At 35.8% G+C, this 23,880-nt stretch overlaps 1 protein-coding gene across 3 annotated transcripts in view; it reads right to left on the reverse strand.

Moving 5' to 3' along the window:
- The window catches only part of Smarcc1 (SWI/SNF related BAF chromatin remodeling complex subunit C1), a 191,198-nt gene that overhangs the window by 71,964 nt on the left and 95,354 nt on the right, over nucleotides 1-23,880 (reverse strand). For all 3 annotated transcript variants that reach the window (XM_074060362.1, XM_074060361.1, XM_074060360.1), the window contains exons 11-19: nucleotides 23,263-23,387; nucleotides 22,180-22,239; nucleotides 16,919-16,956; nucleotides 12,675-12,796; nucleotides 11,248-11,319; nucleotides 8,075-8,188; nucleotides 6,724-6,877; nucleotides 5,506-5,619; nucleotides 299-358 (exon numbers count right to left, since the gene is read on the reverse strand). In XM_074060362.1, coding sequence (XP_073916463.1) covers nucleotides 299-358; nucleotides 5,506-5,619; nucleotides 6,724-6,877; nucleotides 8,075-8,188; nucleotides 11,248-11,319; nucleotides 12,675-12,796; nucleotides 16,919-16,956; nucleotides 22,180-22,239; nucleotides 23,263-23,387 — 859 coding nt within the window. The remainder of the gene's footprint in view (nucleotides 1-298; nucleotides 359-5,505; nucleotides 5,620-6,723; nucleotides 6,878-8,074; nucleotides 8,189-11,247; nucleotides 11,320-12,674; nucleotides 12,797-16,918; nucleotides 16,957-22,179; nucleotides 22,240-23,262; nucleotides 23,388-23,880) is intronic.

Consider the following 23,880-nt stretch of genomic DNA (forward strand, 5'->3'; position numbering starts at 1 on the left):
AACAATGATCCCCCCAATCTCAGCCTCCTCAGTAGTTAGGATTACATGTATGAGCCACCAGCACCCAAACAAATGTTTGAGACTTTAGCTCTAGTAGATTTTTTTTCTTTCTTTCTTTTCTTTTTTTTTTTTTTTTCAAGTAGATACTTTTTTACTTGAATGCCATAAGAAGGCTGGGTATGTGGCTCAAGTGCCTACCTAGAAAACACAGGCCCTGAGTTCAAACCCCACTAAAGCCAAATAAATAAATGAATGAGTGACTAAATAAATCTTCTATGTAGATAATTAGTCAGCTTACCTCCAGGAGTAGAAGGGTTTCCTGTTCTGTCCACTCTCTTCCAGCACTAGCACCTTTACTCTAAAGAAACAAAACCAGAAATCACTTACTAATAAAGAATGAATATTGATGGAGCTCAGAAGAATTTCTTTTTCAACACAGGGAACTATTTTATGCAAACCACAAAGGAAAGTCTCTCAATAAATAAAACATTTCAGGAACTTCAAATGTGTTCCAAGATTTCTTGCTGTAAACAAAGGATTCATTTACTATTTGGATTTATTATCTCAATTACTTTGATACAAATACCTTTTGCAAGTTACAAAATTTCTGCTATATAAAAGCAACAATGTACCAACTTATTCATATTCAAGCTGTAGACCCTGCTCCATTCACAGATCTATTAGAGGACTGGATCTGTGATATTGTTGATATGTTGTAAATGTGACTAATACAAAATATACATTTTATATTATACCTCTCTCAATACTCTATACTTTGTAAGCATTATTGTAATACTACAATCCATGACTATAGTCCATGATTGCCGTATGTCAATTAAGCTTGCCAATTTAGATGATTAGTCCTCTGTGCATTTGGTCTATATACAGCAGTTAAAGATTAAATTATGATTTTCTAGGTTGCAGGAGCATTCAATCCATACCATTCTGAAATATGATTATTTAGAAAAAAAAATACAAGTACCAAGAACATAGTCTTATAACTAGAGAATCAGGAATTAAAATTGAGTATTAGAGAATTAAAGTGCAAAAGTATGTTTTTGGTTTTGTTGGTGTTCCACATGATAAGCAAGCACTCTACCATGGGGTGACCCCCAGATGTTAAGTATGAGTTTATGATAAGAAAAGATGCATGCACCTGTGATTCACAATACAGTGTTCAGATCCACTGAGGATTACTTTAAAACAACCAAATGCTCCTCTTTTTAATAAACCAGAATCAGAGTGAACCATCAATCAGATCTGTGGCCCAAGAGGAACAAAATTCATTAACATTTCATCCGAGTTCCGAAGAAACGAACTATGGCTAAAATCTATGCAACATAGACATGGACAATATATGAACTGAGTAGGTTCTCACTAATGATTTCCCCATTTCTTAGGAACAAAGAGTAAGAAATTTTTCTCTATTCCCATGCTTACCTTAAGGCAGTGTATTTTCTCCTCCCAGTGCTCAAGGAAGAGCACATAGAGCCTCATCAGAGTCCATGAAGTGTTTGCTGGGGTTTCTGTATGATTTTTTAATTTTGTACTTTTGAGGGTATAATGTATATAATAAAATCCCCAAATTTTAGTATAAAGCTCTATGTAACTTCACTTACTTATATATCTATGTAGTACAAATCAAAACACAAAAGACTCCTTCCTTCAAACCTCAAATTGTAGCCAGCCACACACACAAGAATACAACACTATTCTGAATATTCTTACCACTGGCTACTTTTTCTCAGATCTGAATTGTCTTTCAGGAAAATCTTATATAGTAGGTGGGATATGGCTTACTTCTCAATATTAGGACAGTGAGATTCAACCACATTCTTGTAATGAAAAGTACATTATTCCTTTTTCATTTTTAAATAATATTACATTGTTTGAACAAACCACAAATCATATTCTTTACAGATGCTTGGGTTGTTTATACTTTGTATATCTTGCACAAGATTTTATGGATATTCCAGCACATTCTTTTATATATTAAAATAATTTATCTTGTTTACATACCCAAGTATATCAGATGTGTATCTCTGAATAACAGGATACCTATATATTTAGCTTTAGCAGTACTCCCAGCAATTTTAATTTCTATAAGAGTGCATGTACATAGTTATTATTTCTTCCCTAAATATTTGGTACAAGGTTATCAGGAGAATCATCTGGACCCGGAATTTTGTTTAGGGAACATGTTTAACTACACACTGATATATTAGATAAGGCCATTCAGGTGTCTTAGTTTCGTAGAGTTGCTGTAACAAATTACCCTAAAATAGGTGGCTTAACGTGATTAATTCCCTTTCTTTACAGTTCTGCTGGCTGCAGGTCCAAAATCTTTATCATTGGGACAAAACTAATGTGCTAACAGGGCCATCAGGGCTGCACTGCCAGTAGATGCTTCACAGGAAAACCCATCCCCCTTTCCTTTACTATACACTGTGGCTGTCACAGGGTTCTTTTGCTTTTAGCTATCACATTTCAATCTCTGCCTCTGAAGTCATATGCCTTTTCTTCTGTCAAATATCATTTTACCTTTCTTTTGTAAGGACACTTGTGACAACATCAAGGGCCCACTCAGGAATCTACTATAAAATCATCCCCCCCATCTTCAACATCTTTAACTTAATCATAATGAAGAGAAAGAATCTTTTTCGAAAAGAGGTAATACTGGTTCCAGAGACTAGGCCTGACTTTTTTTTTTTTTTAATGGTAGTACTGGGCTTAAACTCAAGGTGTCATGTTTGCTTGGTGGGCACTCTACTGCTTGAGCCACTCCACCAGACTTTTTTGTCAGATATTTTCGAGATAAGGTCTCGAATTGCCTGGGAGTTGATTCAAACTGCAATCCTCCTGATCTCTGTCTCCTGAGTAGCTAGGATTACAGGCGTGAGCCACTGGTGCCCAGCTAAGCCTAACCTCTTTAAAGAACTTAATTCAGCACATTTCATTCTAAGAAGACTTTCATATTTTGTCTCTCTAATGGATTTGTCCACTTCATCCAAATGTGAAGTGTTTAACCCTCAAGTTACTAGTTATATTCTTTATTGTCTAATGTATGCAGAATCGGTATTGATACACCCTAATAACTGATAAGTAATTTGTGTTTTTTCTTCTAAATCATTCTAGATGGAAATTTATCAACCTTACTGATCTTACCATAGAACTATTGCATTAATTTTCTCTACTGTTTATCTGTTTGCAGCTTCTAATGTCATTTCTCATGATCAGTCAAGTGCTTTTATTTTGTAGGTATAAAAATTATACAGTCACACTATATGATTTGAAGCCTTTTTAATTTATGAGGATTCATTTTGTGGCTCACAATTGTGTCTATTATGGTGAATGTTTCCTGGGAATGTGCCCTTTACAATTTTACCAAAAAAGTTTTTATAAAATAAATAGTTCATGTTGGTTGATATAGTGTTGTTGTAAACCATATATACACATAGGATTTGGGATCTGAACTCAGATATTTGGGCGTACAAAACAGGTATGGCACTCTACTGCTTGAACAGCACCTCAATCCATTTGGAGATGGGGTCTCATACACTATTTGCCCAGGATGACTTCGAACCCTGATCCCTCAATCTCAGCCACCCAAATAGCTCAGATTACAGACATGAGCCACCAGTGCCCAGCAGAGTTTTACAATCTTAATGACTGGTTCTACCAATGATTAAGAAAGGATTACTGAAATCTCCACCTATCATGATGCATTTGTCCACTTCTCTTTTCAATTCTATTTTTTTTTTTTTGCTTTAAGTATTTTGATGTTTTTTAAATAGGTACATATATATACTTAGGAATATCATGTCTTTTTGATTAATTAACTCCTTTATCATCATGAAATGTCTGGCTAAATGTGTTAAAATAATTTTTCTGACTTCTACTTTTACCAACATTAATATAACGACTGGCTATCTTTTGATTAGTGTTGGCAAGGCATGTATTCTTCTCTTCTTTTACTTTTAAGCTATGTCTTTATATTTAAAGTGATTATTTATAGACAACATATTCTTGTCATTGATTTTTGTTTCTTTTATAATATGTTTGGGTCATTTCTCCCCGCTTCCCTCCAACCCATTCCTTACTCCCACCCCCCCCCCGCCCCCTTCTTCTCCCCCCCATCCCCTCGCTACTTGGCAGAAACTATTTTGCCCTTATCTCTAATTTTGTTGAAGACAGAGTATAAGCAATAATAGGAAGGACCAAGGGTTTTTGCTAGTTGAGATAAGGAGTTGACTCGCATTGCTTTCCTGTACATGTGTGTTACCTTCTAAGTTAATTCTTCTCAAACTGTTCCTGGTCCCCTTCTATTGACCTCTGTCACTTTAAAGTATCTGCTTTAGTTTCTCTGCATCACTTTTTTTTTTTTAAAAACCAATATGACAATTTCTGGAGTTTAAGTAGAGTACTGAAACCACTTACATGTAATATTATTATTATCACTAGGGTCAGATGTGAACCTATTATATTGCTATTTGTTTTCTCTCTTCCCATACATTCCTTGTATTCTCCATAGTCCATCCTCATGTAGCTTTTTTTCCTTCCTTACAAATTATTGTGCTTTTTATCTCTATTATTTTCTAACTAGTTATACCTTTTAAAAAAGTTGTGCTAAGATTAATAATGCTCATTTCTAACTTGTCACAGTGTATCTTCAAATACTATTTTAGCACTTCATGTCACATGTAAGAAAGTCAACACACTGGGTCTGAGTCCCAACACTGGTAAAAAAAATAATTATTAACTAAAAATAAGCAAAAAAATAACTTTTATACTGACTCACATGCTGACTTTTCTGGCATTCTTTATTCATTCATGTAGATGTAGCAAGTTCCAACAATGTCAAAACTATACTTAACATGAATCTTATATCCAAATTTATAACTGTTCTTTTTAATTTCTGAGTTAATAACTTTTTATTAGTTCTGGGAAAGTTTTAGCTATAATGTATTCAAATTATCACTGATCCTCCATTCTTTCTCTTCTCTAATGATATACATTAAGTTTTCTGAGTGTGTATCATTGTGTTCTCTCTGTCCTATCCCTTCCCAAACACTATCCGCTGTATTTTTCTCTTAGTGCTTCAGTATTTCCAGGTGGGTTCAGTGAATATACTTACTAACTTGTTGAGTACACTAACCTGTCTTCTGCTTTGTCTAGTCTATTGTTAACAGGTATACATTTTAATTCTAGAATATTCATTATTCATATTGTGCTCAAATTCTTCATTCTCTAAAAGTAGTGGTCAAAAAAAAAAAAAGTAGTGATCATAGTTATTTTTAAATACCTATCTGCTAATCATATTGACGTGAGTGGTGTAGGGAAATATGTAATTGTTTTACAAAATGCCATCAGATTTCAGTAGAAAAGCTCATTTCCGCTCACCATAGGAAGTAAACTTTATGTCATACTGAAAATGATATATCTTAGAAGGAAAAAGACAATATGCTGGATTATAGTCCAAATATGTTTAGAAAAAAACATCCTTACCTTTGCTAATGTTTTCTTGGAGTAAATGTCAGTACGAAGACCAAAGTTCTGTAAATCAATTGGTTTTTCCTTGTTCTTTTCAGGAAAATTTAACATCTGCTGAGCAGCTGGGACCTATGAACCAAATAAATGACAAATGACTATATTAATCTGCTTGAAGTCAAGAGAGAGAATTTTTTTCAAATTACTTATAACTGGCAGATGAATCACTCCTGGTGAATTTTCTATCCAAAAAAAGAAGTAAAAATACACCTTCATGCTATACTTCTAATAAAAATTCAACATGTAAGAAACATATTTGGTGCTCCTTAAAATAAAGGAGAAGACGGACAAGAGGTTTTCTTCAACTTTTGATCTTCCATTTCACAATGGAAGGAAATTTATACCTTAGGTTCATGTTATCCCAACTTAATGCTATTTGTAATTTCTTTTATATAATCTTTGTAATGGACCTGCACTTTCCAAAGCTTAGGACAATTTCTGAAGACTTTTAAATCTGCTAGACTGGAGGAGTGGCTCAAGCATGAAGCCCTGAGTTCAGTCCCCAGTGTGTGTGGGAGGGGGGCAGGTGGGGGGAGGGTGTCCCTAAATGACATAATGAAACCTTTTACCATGCATAATTAACATACACTAATAAAAATGTTCATCTAAAAAAAGAAAATAAAAAATTCACATTTCTAGAATATAGGCTGAATGAACTTTGTCTTGCTTGCATTTTTATTAGTGACTTTGATGGCAGAAAGAGAAAGAGGTTAAGAGCATGAATACAAATCTGTAATTTCATAAGATAAGAAAATATCTTATAATTCTTGGGATAGCATTACCTTAAGCATTATATATTGTTATGGATTCAAACATTTACTTTAAGAAAAACAAAAAACTGCCAGGTGCCAATCCTAACTACTTGAGAGGCAGAGATCAGGAGGATCAAAGTTTGAAACCAGGCAGGGAAAATAGTTCATGAGACTGTATCTCAAAACTACTCAACACAAAAAAGGGCTGGCAGAGTGGCTCAAGCAGTGAAGCATCTACCTAGCAAGCATGAGGTAACCTGAGTTCAAACCCTAGTACTATCAAAAAAATAAACTGCAAAATACCACCTAAGAAATAGCATTAATAGTACTATCATATTACAGTAATAATTAAGACTAAATGGAAATAATTCAAACTGATTGTTTCCTACCACCTAGGCCTGAAGAAATGTGAGCATTAATTTACCTGAGGCGAACGAAGATGCAGAGGCACAAGCCCAGAAGGGGTATCTGCTAATACATTGAAATGAGGAGTAGGAGGAGGTCCCATTGCCATGGGTCGACTTTCTGGATCAACTTGGTAATTAACAAGCCCCCACTGCTCTAAGAAGGCATGAACCCTAAAAAAAAAAAACAAAGTTCTGAAAATTAGTATCTAGAGATTGATCTCATCTCTACAACCAACATTACAAAATTAATCAGTCACAGAAACTCATTAGTCACAGAAACTGCTTCCTTAGCCAGGTGCCAGTGGCTTATGCCTACAATTCCAGCGTCCTGGGAGGCTGAGATTAGGAGGATCATGTTTGGAGGCCAGACTGCGCACTGGGTTCACAAGACCAAAATAACCAGATAATAGACTGGAGGAGTGGTTCAAGCAGTAGAGCACCTGTTTTGGAGGTGTAAAGCTCTGGGAGAGAGGTTACAAAAAAAAAGTAGGGGAAGGGAGGGGAGAAAAAAAAGGACAGACTCAGACTTTGGGACATAGTTCAAGTGATAGAGTATCTGCCTAGCAAGCGTAAGGCCCAGAGTTGAACCCCCAGTACTGTCACAAGAAAAAAGGAGAAAGAAAGGAGAAAAAAGAAAGGAGGATGACAAGGAGGAAGAAGAAAGTATTAGCAGTAACAGAAGACTTGATCTCTGAAAGCTGAAAATCGCCAAGTACCTGACAAGTATAATAATTTCTACAAACCCAAAATAAAATTAACACAGAACCTCAAAACCTAATACAAAGTCTAACAGTTTAGTCACAGAAATGAAAAACTAAGTACTCATTTAGGTCATGATGAAATAATTCAAACTTAGACCAAATTCACAGAAGAAAAATCCACATTTTGGTTTTCTCTGTTATAGAACAGAGTACAGGTATTCCACACCCAAATCTCTATAATCAGTTTAGGACTTGACTATGAAAAAAAAATGTATATATATATATACTATGAAATCTAGAAAACTGCATAGAATATTAAAAGTATTGAAAACATACAAATGTAATGTGTAACAGTTAGATATTTTATTCATCAAGAAATCATCCAGGTGCTGGTGGCTCACACCTTAATCCTAGCCACTTGGGAGGCTAAAATTGGGAGGATTACAGTTCAAGGAGAGCCTGGGCAAACAATTCAGGAGATGTCATCTCTAAAATGACCAGAGAAAAATGTACTGGAGGTGTGGTCAAGTGACACAGCACCTGCTTTGCAAGCACACAGCGCCTCCCCAGCCCCCCTGCACCAAATCCAGGTTAACAAGTCAAATAATAAACAATGTATCAGTAACCACCTGTAGTGAAATATCTGGGCAACAGTCCAACATTTTACCTCATCACAGCACACACATCTCCAGTCAAGTTCCTCCGACAAGCAGTACTGGTTAAATACTCTTGGGGGTTTAGACGGTATGTGTCAATCATAAAATTTCGATATGCCAAGTATCTAAAAAAGCAATAACAAAATTCGTAAGTTAAACATACATTCTTTCAGAAATAGAAACTCATAAAACCAAACTTCTTTGCATTCCTCACAACCATATAAAAATAAAATTAAACAGTGCAAAAGACACAGTGATACTGTTTGAGTATTCAAGTTAAAGTGAATTCAGAACCCCTAATAAGTGAAACAATTCTTTACAAATGTATAGTAACAAATAAAATAGAGTAACTTGGTACTTAATGTAGTCACAAAAATAAACTTGTTCATGGAGGAGAATGGATAAAACCTTGGTGGCTTACAGATCTGAAGCTAATATGTAGCTATCCCCTTCACTACTTTGTAGTTACTGTGTGCCAAACACTGCCAATGCAGTATCTCCATTAATGCTCAAAATTATAACATGGAGTCTGTTATCATTGATTTACATATGAGGAAACTGAAGCAGAATGGTTACCAAAATCACCAAGGGTTGATTAAGTGATAGAAACAGAATTCAGTACCTACAGTGTGTTGGCTATGGAATTCATGGTTTGAAGTTAACTTCTACTCAATCTAAATTCTACAGTTGTTTAGAATCACAATAGCACCTCTCATGCAGTTCTTTCAGGGAGACTTAGCTATGCAACAAGTAGAAACCATGATGCCAAATTCAGCAGTTAAGACAAAAACATACCAAAAATGAGAGAAAAAGAGAGACTGGGTACCATAGCAGGTTCCACAATGTACCCAAGCATGTCTACCACAAAACACAAGAGTGTTAAGGAGTTTGAAACATAGCAACTTTAGCAACTTTCTTGGCACAGAAGTAAAACAAAAGCCTGGCAAACCAGAGGGGAGCTACATTACAGTAGAAACACTACACTGCTCAAAAGGTTCCCGAATAAGAACAGGAGGATACACAAAAACTAAAAAGATGAGTTTACAAAGTGAAATAGGCTAACATGAAAAATCACGCTCTTATAGAGAAGACTACCAGAACCCTTAGAAATTCACAAATGCTGAGAATAGGCAATTAGCTGAAAGAATACTCTATGTCAGCATAAGTGGAAAAACTGTCAGAGCTTACACCAAATCTGTTATTCTGGATTCAGGTAACTCCTTACAGTACTGTTATGGGAAGACTAAAATTATCTCTGACTTTAAAAATTAAAATCTCGCTTGCAGGGCGTCGGTGATCACGCCTGTAATCTTAGCTGATCAGAAGCATAGAGGTTTAAATCCAGCTCAGGCAAATAGTTCACAAGACCCTATCTCAAAAAACCCATCACAAAAAGGGGCTGGTGGAGTGGCTCAAGGTGTAGGCCCTGAGTTCAAGCCCTGGTATAGCAAAAAAAAAAAAAAAAATTAGAATCTCAAACTACCATGGACAAACTGCCAACAAAATACATTTATCATTAACTGCCTGTGCTAACCCATGAGTTTTATGTGAGTAGTATGAAAGTCAGTTCTTTGTTAACTGTTTTAAGAATTAGACATTTATTTCTGCAGTCATATGTATGTAACAGATGACAGATTAAAGACTATCGGGGGCAAGGGTTTCCAGAAGCATATGCTGACAGGTCACAAGGAAAAGACAAAAATACTTCCTGGTGAAACCTCTGCCTCCCCAGAAATTATTTCTACTTTGAACACAGAAGTACAATGCCTTATGCAATTAAGCTCAACTCACATGCAGCTGTATTCGACACATCTAACATGCTTCTAGTTAGTAAGCATTCTTCAGGGAGATAAAGTAAAGGATCCATATTCTCCTGAATTATTGTATATGAATATATACAATCCATAACACACATGCATATGTAAATTGAGAGCTATAGGAGAAACCTAAATTGAACACTTGTTACCAAACTCAAAACTTCAACTGTAAGAGCCAAAGTGTATACAGTTCAAGACTTAGGACCAAAGAAAAACAATATAATTTCATCTGATGTAAGGAATGTTTGAAAATGAGAGATGGACAATATTCTCAGTGGAAGGTAACTTCCAAATACCAGCAACAGCATACTGATAAATGTACTTTAAGAATCCCTACAATGTGGTGGGAATGTAAACTAGTACAACCACTCTGAAAAAAAATTTGGAGGCTTCTTAAAAAGTGAAACATTGATCGACCATTTGATCCAGCAATACCACTCTTGGGGATATACTAAAAAGACTGTGACACAGGTTTCTCCAGAGGCACCTGCACACCCATGTTTATTGCGGCACTATTCACAATAGCCAAGTTATGGAAACAGCCAAGATACCCCACCACTGAAGAATGGATTAAGAAAATGTGGTATCTATACACAATGGAATTTTACGCAGCCATAAAGAAGAACGAAATGTTATCATTTGCTGGTAAATGGATGGAATTGGAGAACATCATTCTGAGTGAGGTTAGCCTGGCCCAAAAGACCAAAAATCATATGTTCTCTCTCATATGTGGACATTAAATAAAGGGCAAACACAACAAGGGGATCGGACTTTGAGCACATGATAAAAGCGAGAGCACACAAGGGAGATATGAGGATAGGTAAGACACCTAAAAAATTAGCTAGCATTTTTTGCCCTCAACGCAGAGAAACTAAAGCAGATACCTTAAAAGCAACTGAGGCCAATAGGAGAAAGGGACCAGGAACTAGAGAAAAGGTTAGATCAAAAAGAATTAACCTAGAAGGTAACACACACGCACAGGAAATCAATGTGAGTCAACTCCCTGTATAGCTATCCTTATCTCAACCAGCAAAACCCCTTGTTCCTTCCTATTATTGCTTATACTCTCTCTTCAACAAAATTAGAGATAAGGGCAAAATAGTTTCTGCCAGGTATCGAGGGGGAGGGGGGAGAGGGAGGGGGCAGAGTGGGTGGTAAGCGAGGGGGTGGGGGCAGGGGGGAGAAATGACCCAAGCCTTGTATGCACATATGAATAATAAAACAATAAAAAAAGAAATGGTTAAGATAATAAGCTTTATGTTTATATGTATTTTACTGCAATTAAAATTTTTTAACTTAAAAAAAAAAAAAAAGAATCCCTACAATGAACACATAAATAAACAAGTTTTCTAAAACAGTAGGCTCACATTTCTGGAGTCTTGGATTTGTTTTTTCCATTGAAAAACTCAGGAAGAGCACGCCGCTCAATCACATGAATACTGAAAGGAGGGAAAAAAAGGAGGAATGAGAATTTTCTTTGAAAAAGTAAAATCTTAAAATTTGAGCTAGGTTTTGTTCAATTTTCAAGTTGAAACCGATATATTCAACACTAGAGCACTGTTTCCCAAAATTAATTGGACTGGAGAAATTCCGTTGTATTAACAAGATATAAAAAGTTAAAAAACAGCTTTCCCATTCTCATATTCGTGCTTTAGTTTTTATATTTCCATGACCACACTCAAAAACTTCTACCAATACTATGGCTATGTATTTTATTACTTTCTTGTTATAATATACCATGACTAGATAAAAATTCATAAGAGAAAAGTTTTGCCTTAAAAAAAATCAGAATATAGCCAGGTTCCAGTGGCTCACACCCGTAATCCTAGCTACTCAGTAGGCAGAGATCAGGAGGATCATGGTTTGAGGTCAGCCCAAGCAAACAGTTCGTGAGAACCAATCTCAAAAATATGCAAGACGAAATAGGGTTGGTAGAATGTTTCAAGTGGCAGAGCACTTGTCTTAGCAAGTGTGAGGGCCTGAGTTCAAACCCTGGTACTTCCCCTTCTCCCCACAAAAAATGATAAAAAATTAAAAAAATCAGAATATACATTACAGCAAACCAACTGATGAAATGACCAGACAAAAGATAATGGAATTTATAATATTCGGCTACTCAGCACCTCAATATCAATGTATTTTTGTTCAGCCCTCAAAAACACTGTGCTGAAATGTTATTTTTTATTCTGATGACCAACTGCTTTTAAAAAGAGCACAGAATTTTATCATTATATAAAGATGTCTAATAATTTTATAAAATGTTACAGATCAGAAGCACAGTAGAGTTCATATAAAACAAGAAGACCTAACATATATGAAAGTGAAACAAATGTGCATATAGCACAAATTTTTTGATACGAATCCTAATCAATGTTTTATTTTTTTCCAAAATGACATTTTAGTTTTTTAGAATGTGTTCCAGATACACAACATGTTAAGAATCAGTTACATGGAAAACATCAAATTGATGGTCTATAAACAGTTGGCCTTCCACTTTCCTGGGTTGTGCATCCATGGACTGAACCAAACACTTATTGGAAATATTCAGGAAAAAAATATTGCATCTGGGGCTGGATGGAATGCAAGCCTACCATGCATGGGGCCTTAAGGATTTTTGAGAAACATTCAAAAAAAAATTTTTTTTACATTGTGGCTGGGGATTCTGGCTCATGCCTGTAATCCCAGCTAATCTTGAGGTGTACATCAGGAAATCTTAGTCTGGAGCCAGATTCAGACAAAAGAAAGTATTGCCACTCGTCAGGTACTATGATTGCAGAAGAAGAAGCCTACTTACCAGTTGTAGTCAAACCATGATGCATAGCTGGGAATAATAATATGATTGGTCTGCTCTGTCACATTGTCTTCACCAGAGTCAACTGACCGACTCTGATCACCTTTGCTAGGATCTTCATCCTCCTATACAAAAGAAGCCAAAGTTCAGAGAAACAGACAACTATACAAACAAAGAATACTTCTGACATGAATTTTAAGGGCAATTTTTTGGGGCAGAGCCGAGACTTGAACTCAGGGCCTCACACTTGCTAGGCAGACACTCTACCACTTGACCCCACTCTGCCAGCCCTGTTTTGGGTTGGGTATTCTCAAGATAGGGTCTTGAAAGTCAGCCCACTGACTTTAAACTAGGATCTTCCTAATCCTGCCTCCTGAGTCGCTAAGATTAGGGTGTAAACCACCAGGGCCCAGCTAAGGACAATGTTTAAAAATTTTTCAAGGGCTGAGGTCATGGGTCAAGCACCTGCCTAACAAGCTCAAGGCCCTGAGTTCAAATCACAGTACCATCCTCCCTCAAAAACAACAACAAAAAATTCATAGTTTTAATGTACAAAGTAGTCAGCTGACATGTGGATTTTATTCCTCTTTTTAAACAGATGAATGGGTAAGACTCAGTTAAGTTTTAGTAACAAGATGAATTAGTTAACTGAATAAAGGCTGTTTCTATACGGTCAACAATTCACAATGACAGCACAAATCTCTTTCCAAAATAGCTTCTCTGTATCTAATCACAGGTCACAAATCTAAATTACTGGTTCTAATATTATCTATAAAGAGGCCAAGGATACAAATAAAGACTAATGACAAGACTGCCTCTACTTCAAATATTAAGCACTGAGTATCTAAAACAGCCCTAGGTGCACTATTTATCCAATAACAATAGCAGGTAGTATATTTTGGTAGGTTAGGGGATGAAACATACAGTTAATAAGTTATAAACAAAATATAAATTCAAGAAGTCCAGCTATATTATATAGCCAACTACTACTTAAATTTAGCTCTCATTTGTATGTGATTTATGGGAGTTTTGCAAGTGAGTCCACCTAAAAACATGGTTTTCCTAATACAATAATTCCAAAATCATTCCTTCAGATCAAAACACAAAAACATATGGTATCAATCAACAGTAGTAATAAATGCTTTAAAAAATATTTCTTGTTGGGCATGATGGTGCATACATATAATCCAAACTACTCAGGACACACTGACAGGACTGCAAGATTCGAGGACAGCACGGGCAAAAAAGGTAGCAAGGCTGTATCCTAACAAACAAGCCACTTGTGATGGTACATGCCTGCAAATTCCAGGGCGAAGAAGGGGTGGGGCACATACGTAGCTGCAGAAGTAGGACAACTACAGTGAGAAGCTGCCCTGGACAAAATGTTTAAGACCCTAGCCGAAAAATAACTAAAGCAAGAAGGGCTGGAGCTCTAGCAGTAGAGGGCTAGCATATTTAAGTACAAGGGCATGAGTTCAATACCCAGTACCCACCTCCTCTCCCTCCCCCGCCCCAAAGAGAAGAAAATAAAGAAATTCTAGCCCTAGCAAGAACCTTAAATATACAATTTATACTCAAATGGATCCACAGGTCCCAGAAATTTTTTATATATTTTTCTCAATCAAAGATTACACTACATAGGATATTCAGATCTCGTCAGTTTCCTTTAATTTCTGCCTTTTTTGGAGCGCTTTCAAAACATTTAAAGAAATTATACCAAACACAGAATGTTTGATTATTTATAATTAGCATAAACATTTTTATCTGAATACTACAGAAAAAATTAAGTGGTTTTTTTTTTTTTTTTTCAAGTACTGGGGTTTAAACGCAGGGCTTCATGCTTGCTAGACAGATGGTCTACCACTTGAGCCACACCTCCAGGCCTTTTTTGCTCTGGTTATTTTGGAGATAAAGTTTGCGTTTTACCCTGGACCTAAGTCTTCCTATTTTATGTTTCCTGCCCTCAAGGGATGACAGGTGCATACCACCACACTCAACTTTTTCCATTGAATTGGGAGTCTCACTAATTTTTTTTTTGCCTAGGTTGTCCTGAAACCTTGATCCCCCCATCTGAACCTCTCTCTGCCCCCTCTTTAACTTGAGATGACAGGTGCATACCACTACGCCCAGTGATTGGCTGACACGGTCTCATTAACTTTTTGGCTGGGTTGGCTTCTAATGGCAATCCTATTTCAGTCTCCCAAGTAGCTAGGATTACAGGCATGAACCACTGGCAAGCTGACAAGAAATTCTTGTCGTATAAGAAACCAGATCAATTTTGAGTCCATATTCTTTCATAATAATTAACATAAAGTTTAATTTCTACCTTTAAATCAATTCAATCTAAATTTCCTGTATTATTTGAGGTTAAGATCTAGTGTCACTACCTATAAACTTAAGATCATAGTTTCCTTAAGATCCAAAAAATGAAAACTTTTAACATATGAAAGCATGAAGGACTTTGCTATTTATAAGATGCTGAAAAACATCTGGCAATACTGGTGACAGAATCCAATCAGAGAAGCTTGCAAAAAATATTCTCAGCACTAACGTTTCTGTTTCAATTTGGTTAAAATATATCTATATCTATATATACACATATTCTGTGGTACTGGGGATTGAACTCAGGGCCTCATGCATGTGAGGCAAACATTAAACCACAGAGCTATATCCCCAGCCCGGTTAATATATATTTTTTACGGGATTTTTTTTTCTTTTTTGGTGGGACTGGAGTTTGAGCTCAAGGCTTCGAGTTTGCAAAGTAAAACTTTTTTCTTTAATGGCCACACTTTCTCTCCCACCCCCAAACCCCCCAGAGGTACTGGGGTTTGAACTCAGGCCTTCCTGCCTGCTAGGCAGACAATCTACTGCTTGAGCCACACCTCCAGCCCTGAATTTTACTTTTTATTATTTTTATTTTTGGTGATACTGAGGTTTGAACTCAAGGATGTGCACTTAGAAGCGTTTTATCACTTGAGCCATGCTCCCAGCCCTTTTTCTATTAGTTTTTTTTTTTTTTTTTTTAGCACTTCTACCCCAGGCCAGCCTCATGACTGTGGTCCTCTTACTTCTGCCTCCTCATTAAGTGGGATTACAAGTGTGCACTACCACGTATGGTCCCTTACCAATGTGTTTTTGAGGTACAGGTTTTATAAATTTTGACGAAAAGTTTCCTTTACTCAGAGAAACCAGGAAAAAGCTGACACTGTAATTAACCACATCAATAGTGTAAGTTTTAATGACCTGAATCCAGAAACAACATGAAGGATGATACTGAGGGGCAGGTCTGAGAGAAGCTAACTCTTTCAAATTTAAGTCGTATTATGTGACTCAAGACTGCTCCTACACTTGGCATAAAAACAATGGTTTGATTTGAAAGAAAACAAATCATAAGAATAATGTAAGTGAAGAACTGCATCCGTTAAGAGTTTGTTTAAACACTTTCAGTGAAAGTTCTATCATGGCTATGTACATTCCTCGAACATAAAATGATATTAAATGTCTATTTAATTTGGAGCATTTCAATGACAGCTGAAAAAACATTAAGCAAATTACGAAAATTATTTTGAGAATTTTAGGAGTTAATTACACTTATTTAACACAGTCAAGCAAGACAGCTTGACTAAAACATTCATTTTTATACAAAAAATAAATGCCTGTTTTAAATCCACCACCTTCCAACAACATAATCAATGGTGTATAGCTACAACAGAATTAATGAAATAGAAGGAGGTGATTTTAAGAGTCAAGAAAGTTTGAGGGCATGATTTCTACTCTCCATTAATGACGGATTAAAGCTGCACTAACAGAAAAGTGAGAGATATCAAGGGAAGGCATTGGGTTCTGTTCTCTTTCTCATCAGATAATAGCTGTAATAAGGTGGTCAGCTGAGCAAAAAGGAGACTAAGGAAACAGAGATTATACCATTATCAGGGACATTACCTGGAAAGATGTAGGAGTCTTTTCTGTAACATTTTGGGGACCAAGAAAGACAACTACTTGGAGAAAATTCAGCTGTACCTGTAGTTTAAACTATTCAGGAACCTGAGATAGGAGGATCACATTAATCTAGCAGTGAAGAGGCCAACCTGGACAACAAAGGGACACCCTACCTCAAAAGTAAAAAAGAAAGAAAAAGGGTGCAGGGAGACCTCAAAAAAGATTTCTAAGGACATTTCTATTCCAATTCAATTCTTCTGCTCATTATACAGGAAAGTTCTCTCACCCCAGGCCTAAAAAAATTTTACCTTTCCTCCTGTTGTGACTGCTTCTTCATCCTGCTCATCTGCAAAATCAAAAGAAGCTTTTAGCTATGAAACCTCATATTAGACAGACAAAAGTAATGAAATAAATTATTAAAGCAAAATCATCCTAAATAATTCAGTTAATTATAAATTTACTCAGAAACACAAAGGCAACAGAAACCAAAAACATGGGTAATGTAAAATTTCCAACAAATGGGGAGTTTATAATTATTACTTGAGATACTATCATAGTGATATTACTAAATTTCACATAAGGGATTTGATTAAAACTCTTGTCTCCTGAGGATGTCAACAAAGTAACAGTATTCTGGATACCAGAGGAAGTGAATAAAGAATGAGCCAGGAGCCAGTTCTGCCTATAATCCTAGCTACTCAGGAAGCAGAGATCAGGAACACTGAGGTTTGAAGCCAGCCCAGGCTCGAAAAAGCCATCATAAAAAAGGGCTAGTGAAATGCCTCAAGGTGTAGGCCCTGAGTTCAAGCTCCAGTACTGCCAAAAACCACACCAAAACAAAAGAAAGAGTAAAGAAGAAAAGGAAATAATGTCAAATAAAGTAAAAAACCCAAGCAAAATTTAATGTAAGCAGTTCATTCCCACAGTGAAAAGTAAAAGTGCCAATGTGCAAAGGAGATGTGACGTTACAGCACAAATAGCTATATTATTAAGTGACCATAACACTTACTTTTCTTCTTAGAAACATGACCCCTGTCACTAAGGCATTATAAAGTTACAAGAACATGGGGAAGTCATTCTCTTATTCACTTACTCTCTCAGCAAATATTCCCAAGAAATCTGGTATTTGACAATAAAATTTAAAGCTGGTTAGATCAGAGATCAGGAATCTTAGCCCACTGCCTCCTATCATGGAATGTGGAAATCTATTGGAACAGTCAACAGTTAACTTATGAGGGTGGTATCCTGTGGCTAAAGTATTTATACAAAGAATGCAGTCAAACAACAAACACTTGCTTCCCTTCTAGGACTCTAGAATTTTGGTATGCACTACATACAGAGTACCTACATGTACAGTCCTGCAGTAAAACTCTGAGTTTAACTACTTAACAGGTTTCCCAATGCAGAAACACTGTATGTGTGTGCTGGGGTAGGAGCACACTGTGAATCCTTAAGTGAGGGGGAAGTATGAAGAAGCCTGCACCCAGACTCCACTTGTATTTACTCTTTCTATGAACCTACTATGCATGTTAGCCACAAGCCAAATTATTTGCCAAATTCCATTAGACCTTCTAGAGAGTCTGAAAACCTTGGGGTGGTCTTGGGGACCCTCAACAAATCTGTGAGTGAAATTTTTTTACATTTTTAAATGGCTGACCAGAAAATCAAGAATATTTTGTGATACCCAAGATGTGGCCCAAGTGGTAGAGTGCCTGCCTAGCAAGCCCAAAGCCCTAAGATCAAACTACAGTTTCATTAAGTCAAAGTTTTATTGGAATATGGAATAAGGATATATATGTATATATCCTTATGTGTATGTATACACACACATACACATAATATACATGCATATATGTATGTACTTTTCAGCTAAAATGTCAATGTTGGATAGTTGTGTCAGAGACCATGCAGCACAGAATGTCTGAAGTATGTACTGTGATGATTTTTAGAAGAAAAGTTTGGTAATCTCTATTTTAGAGAATATAAAAAGATGAGCAATATTTTAACAGGCAGTAAAAGACTAGCACTCAATCATTTAACAAAATTTTATAGAGAACTTACAATGTTGTCAGCCATTGTCCAAATGCTAAGGACACTGATGAAGTAGAAAAGGCACCTACCTTTATGAAACTGACATCCATGGGATGTAACAAAATGTTTCAGAGTCTGAAACATGCTAAGCATACAATAAAAACAACAAAAAAAATGTTGGATATGAGAAAGACATGAGAAACATTCCAGATAAGGATTGCATCCAGGGGGATGGGCTTGGAGACTTCATGTAACTGAAATATGTCCACTGTGGTCATGAATAGAGGCTGATAGAAAGGAGGACTTTTCACAACAGAGTACAATACTACAAAGCACAGGCAGTAAACACACATCACAACCCAAAAATTGCTTGTGCCCCTTAATAGCAGAGTACATGGAAAGAGTTTCTGAACCTCTCTAAACTCTATTTTCTATCAATAAAATAGGTTTTTTTCCATCAATAAAATAGCAGTAAGTAGTTTAGTAGTGAAGTGTTAACATATGTAGACTGATCCTGGCAAGTATTGAAGAGCACAGAAATGGGCAAATGCTTGATGCTGAAGCAACAAATATCTGCTAACAGTATTATGGGATTCAAGGTATAGAAAAATGTGGTACCAATTATCAACAGTAGCCACCCAGTTCTGAAAAGGGACAATGTTTTTTCCTAGCAAGTGACTAACAAAGGAATCTAGGTAAGGCTGTCAAAAACAAATGTTTGATTCACTGGGCACTGGATAATGGTTTCTTACCAGATGCTATTAATATAACAAAAAATATAATTTAAGTATGGCTCAGAGGAAGGGTGCTTACTTAGCATGTCTGAGGCTCTGTGTTGGATTCCAAATCCACAAAAAAAAGTTCACTGTATGACAAGTGCCTATCCTTCAGGTAGTTTTGGCACCTGACAAAAATCAACTTTTGATAATACAAAAGTAGGGGAGACATCCTTCTTACTGTTCCTAAATGGTAACATTTAATGAATGTTCCTGTCTCCTCCTGATATACATGGGAAAATATGCTCCCAACCGATTCCCTAGATTTTCAGCTACCTCAAGGGATGAAAGGAAGGCATCAGCATATTTAGCAAGGTGACAGAAGGCAGAATATAGATCAGCTAAAACAGTATACAGCTGTAAAAACAGTAATTTACAGTTGACAGATCACACTGCCCTTGGCAGAAATTAAAGGCCGGGGACAAGAATTTCAAAATCTGAAGACCTTAACTCTCCAGTTATAACAATACCATTTTCAGCCACATCACTCCTAAGCTGCACCTTAGAAACTGTTCAAAAAACACGAAGGGAATCTCTCTCTTTTTCTTTTTTGGTGGGACGGGAGTTTGAACTCAGAGCTTCACACTTGCAAAGTGGGTGATCTCTACTTGAGCCACACCTCTAGTCAATTTTGCTCTGGTTATTTTGGAGATGTGAACTATTTGCCCAGGCTGACCTTGAACTGCAATCCTCCTGATCACAGCCTCCAAAATAGCTAGGATAACAGGAGTGAGCCTCTGGTGCCCGGCACATCTCTTAAAACTAGTACCAAAAACTTTCTTCCAGTTGAAACATCCACCTTAAAACTGGCTTCTACCATTTGAGTCTGTCATTAAAGTCTGCTATAAGCCTACTACTCCAAATGATTGCCTTACCTCATTTATAAGGAAAATTTTCCATTTTTTAAAAACTATGCACTATTTCATTTTCAAGAAATTTACTTAAAAAACATAAACTACCATTTTGGTTAGCAAATTTTCCTGGTGAAGAGTATGAAGTCTTCCTAATCTTTCATACTGTCAATTTTACTGGGAATATAAAAGACTGCTTCTAATTAGTTTTTTGCTTTCTTGGCCTCTTAGCTAAGTATCAGCTTATTAGAGGCAACATAAATTGTGGAGGATGTAAACTATCAACAGTTATTCAAGATTTATATTCTGTTAATAATTTTAAAACAATTATGCTAAAAGCATTTTTTACAGTAATTTTTCTTTTTCATTTTGTTCACCTAATACCTCTCCTTTATATTAACTGTTATGATGAAAATTTTCTGAGGGATAGGTATGGTGGAACACATCTTCAGTTTCAGTTATGGAGGAGGCAGAGATGGAAGGATCAAAGTTTGAGGCTAGTATGGGGGGAGAGGACACCTCTCTCTTAAGGAAAAAAAAAAAAAAAGCTAGCTGGCACACATCTATAATTCCAACAGTGCACGAGGCAGAGGTAGAAAAATCATAGTCCATGGTCAGCTTGAACAAAAACTTGAGGTGCGATCTGCAAAATAACTAATGCAAAAAGAATTAGGGACTCAGCTCATTTGGTAGAGCAACTGCCTAACAAGAACCGAGTTTAAACCTCAATAATGTCCTACCTCCCCCCGCCACCCACAAAAAAATGATTTTGTTTCTGCTTTTAACATAAAAAGAGATCCATCCACTGATAGGCAATGTCAGGCCAAAAGTCAAGAAATAAAGGATGCCTTTAATAAAAATGAAATTGAAAAACTCTCCCGAACACTCATTCATATCTGCCACCAACAATCAAAAACAATTTCGTCAGTAGAAAATAAAAGAATTTTCATTTTAAACATGGGAAGATCTTGAAAATCTTTCTTAGGTCTAATCTTTTATAAAGTCAAAAATTTAGTGTACTGAATATACTGTATTTTCCTTTGATTTTTACAACTGAAGAGACATATTTCAGATTATTATACTGCCTATTAACTCTCAGGAAGAAAGATGTTTAAAACTGTTCCTGTATTTTAAAAAGTGGAACAAAACACTGCTTTCCTCTTTTCTACCTTCCTGATAAAACAAACAAACAAAAAATCACCTAAGAATTACACTTTACTTGTGAAAATTTACTATATGACTTGAAAATAAAGTTGGCCTGCTATCCCAGTGTTCAGCTTAGGAAAAACAATGTCTATGGTCAACATGTACAGACTTTTTAATTGTAATGATTCCTTAATCAGTACAATATTACAGCTATTTACGTGGCATTACATTGTATTAGATATTACATTGCAGATTTTGGTATCCATGTGGGGTCCAGGAATCTACTCCCATGAATATAAGGAGACAACAGGACTGCAAAAGGATGGAGTAATTCTCATTTTGTATTTTGCTTAGGACCTTTACTTTGGCTTACCAAGTATGAACAGTCAAAAGATTTCTGTTCTAGAGATGCAAAATCAATTTGTACGTAAGTTATACAAGTTCCAAGGAGACTAGAAAAGGTATTTCAATTAGAATTGTTTCTTTAAATCTCAGATATTCAGGTTCAAGTAAAACATCACCACTTTGCTAGTTTGTAGAAAAACACTATACCCTGAAATGAGGTGATCACTGAGAATTGAAACAATAGGAAATAATCTTTGTGAACATGGAACAAACCAAGTTATTATAGTGCTGAAGGCAGCCAGTGAATATCTAGTGGTGAAAAACACAACAACAGAAAGCAACCAATTTTATTAAAGAAACGACAGTGTGAGGAGGGGATATATTCAAAAGACAACATACAACTGCATTTGTTGTGTTTACCTAAATCTGCTACAGTTCCTCCTTTAACAGGTGTATTTTCACTGTCTTTCTTCGGGTTTACTAGAAGAAAAAGAGAACAGCATAATCGTTGGTGTTATAAGGAAAAATTCTCCTGGTTTTAACATAATAGGTCATGATTAAGATATACATGTACCTCTTTGCAATTCAAATAAAATTGACCACTCACCTTTATATAAAACCCACAAGCTCACTATAAAACATTAACACTCAACAGACTACATTCTGGGATTACCAAAGTAGCAATACATCTTATTAGAAATAAATAAAACAGAAATTCTATATTCTCTTATAATTTCATGTCCACAGAATGAAAAAAAAAAAAAACCCAAAAAACTATTAACTTTGATGACTTTCTACCTCCTAGATTTTAAAGTACCAGGTTAGCCCCTAATAAAATATTACTCTATAAAGCAGAGTGACTAGTATGAGAACTATAAAATTTACCATTTGGCATATGTGGTGCCTTATTTATGTGCTACCACCACCATAAAGGTGGATAATGATTAATAAATGCCTATGATGTCTTTTCCTTTTGGACTCTGTTGAAATTTACTGAAAATCTCATCATAAACTCACAGAGAGCACAAACATGTGATGGTCAATTATTTTTTAATTATGAATATTTAAAGCACACTTTGAGCTTCAATACACTGAAGAGACATTAGGCCAGCAGTTACATCACTAATAAATAATTCAGGTATACCACACTTAACCTATAAAATTCAATACTGGAGGATTTTAAATCTGAATTCACATAAACTAATGCCTGGAGAGATAAACAGTTTTAAATTGTACATAAATATGTATTCCCATTTTCCATATTAATTCTGCTAGGACTAAAATTCACTCATTTTTAAGCACTAGTAAATTTAGGTAACTATTTGATGACAGTTATGTTTTCTCAATAAACAAATAGCCAATTACTATGACTAAGTTGGAAAGAGGGAAATTTTTAAAAGTTGAACTTAAGATTGACAACAACAGGCCCAGAGCAGGAAATTAATCACCTCATGATGAAATCACGTCTAGCACTCATTCTCTCACACACACAAAAATACAAACCATTTTTGGGAAGTACCACTTCCTCTATATTGGGTACAGGTGTTGGGTCTTCCATGTCCTTGGTAAGATCTTCTTGCTCATCTTCTTCTTTTTGACTTCTGCGCTTCCCATAAAGACTAGCTTGGCTGAAACACACAAGGTATATAAAACATAAACAAGGTACTTATAACAAACAATTTCTGAGATTCTTACCTAATTATCATTAAGACTTTATACTCAAAATCACTTTTCTTTTTCTTTTTGGTACTGGAGTTTGACTCTACTGCTTGAGCCATTTTGCTAGCCCCAGAATCACTTTTAAAGACAATTTGTAAATTAAACAAAATAGACACTTTATTCAAATCACATTCTAGGCAGGCAAAAAATAAAAATAAAGTTATTGGGTGTAAGAAATACGCAAAGAAATCCTACTACTCAAATTGTGGACAGTATCCTAAAGGGAACTTAAATTAGTGTAGTAAAAGAACATCTGCTAAGCAAATATTGCATCTTTTCTATGAACAATCACTTATATGAGAAATTTTTCTCAAAGATTTGGGCAGTTCTTATTTTCCTAGCTATTTGTATGATCCAAATATGAGGAACCTCAAAGTAGAATAGTGTAGTATACTTTTTTAA

Source organism: Castor canadensis, chromosome 17 (genome assembly GCF_047511655.1).
Source record: "Castor canadensis chromosome 17, mCasCan1.hap1v2, whole genome shotgun sequence".
Lineage (NCBI taxonomy): Eukaryota > Metazoa > Chordata > Mammalia > Rodentia > Castoridae > Castor > Castor canadensis.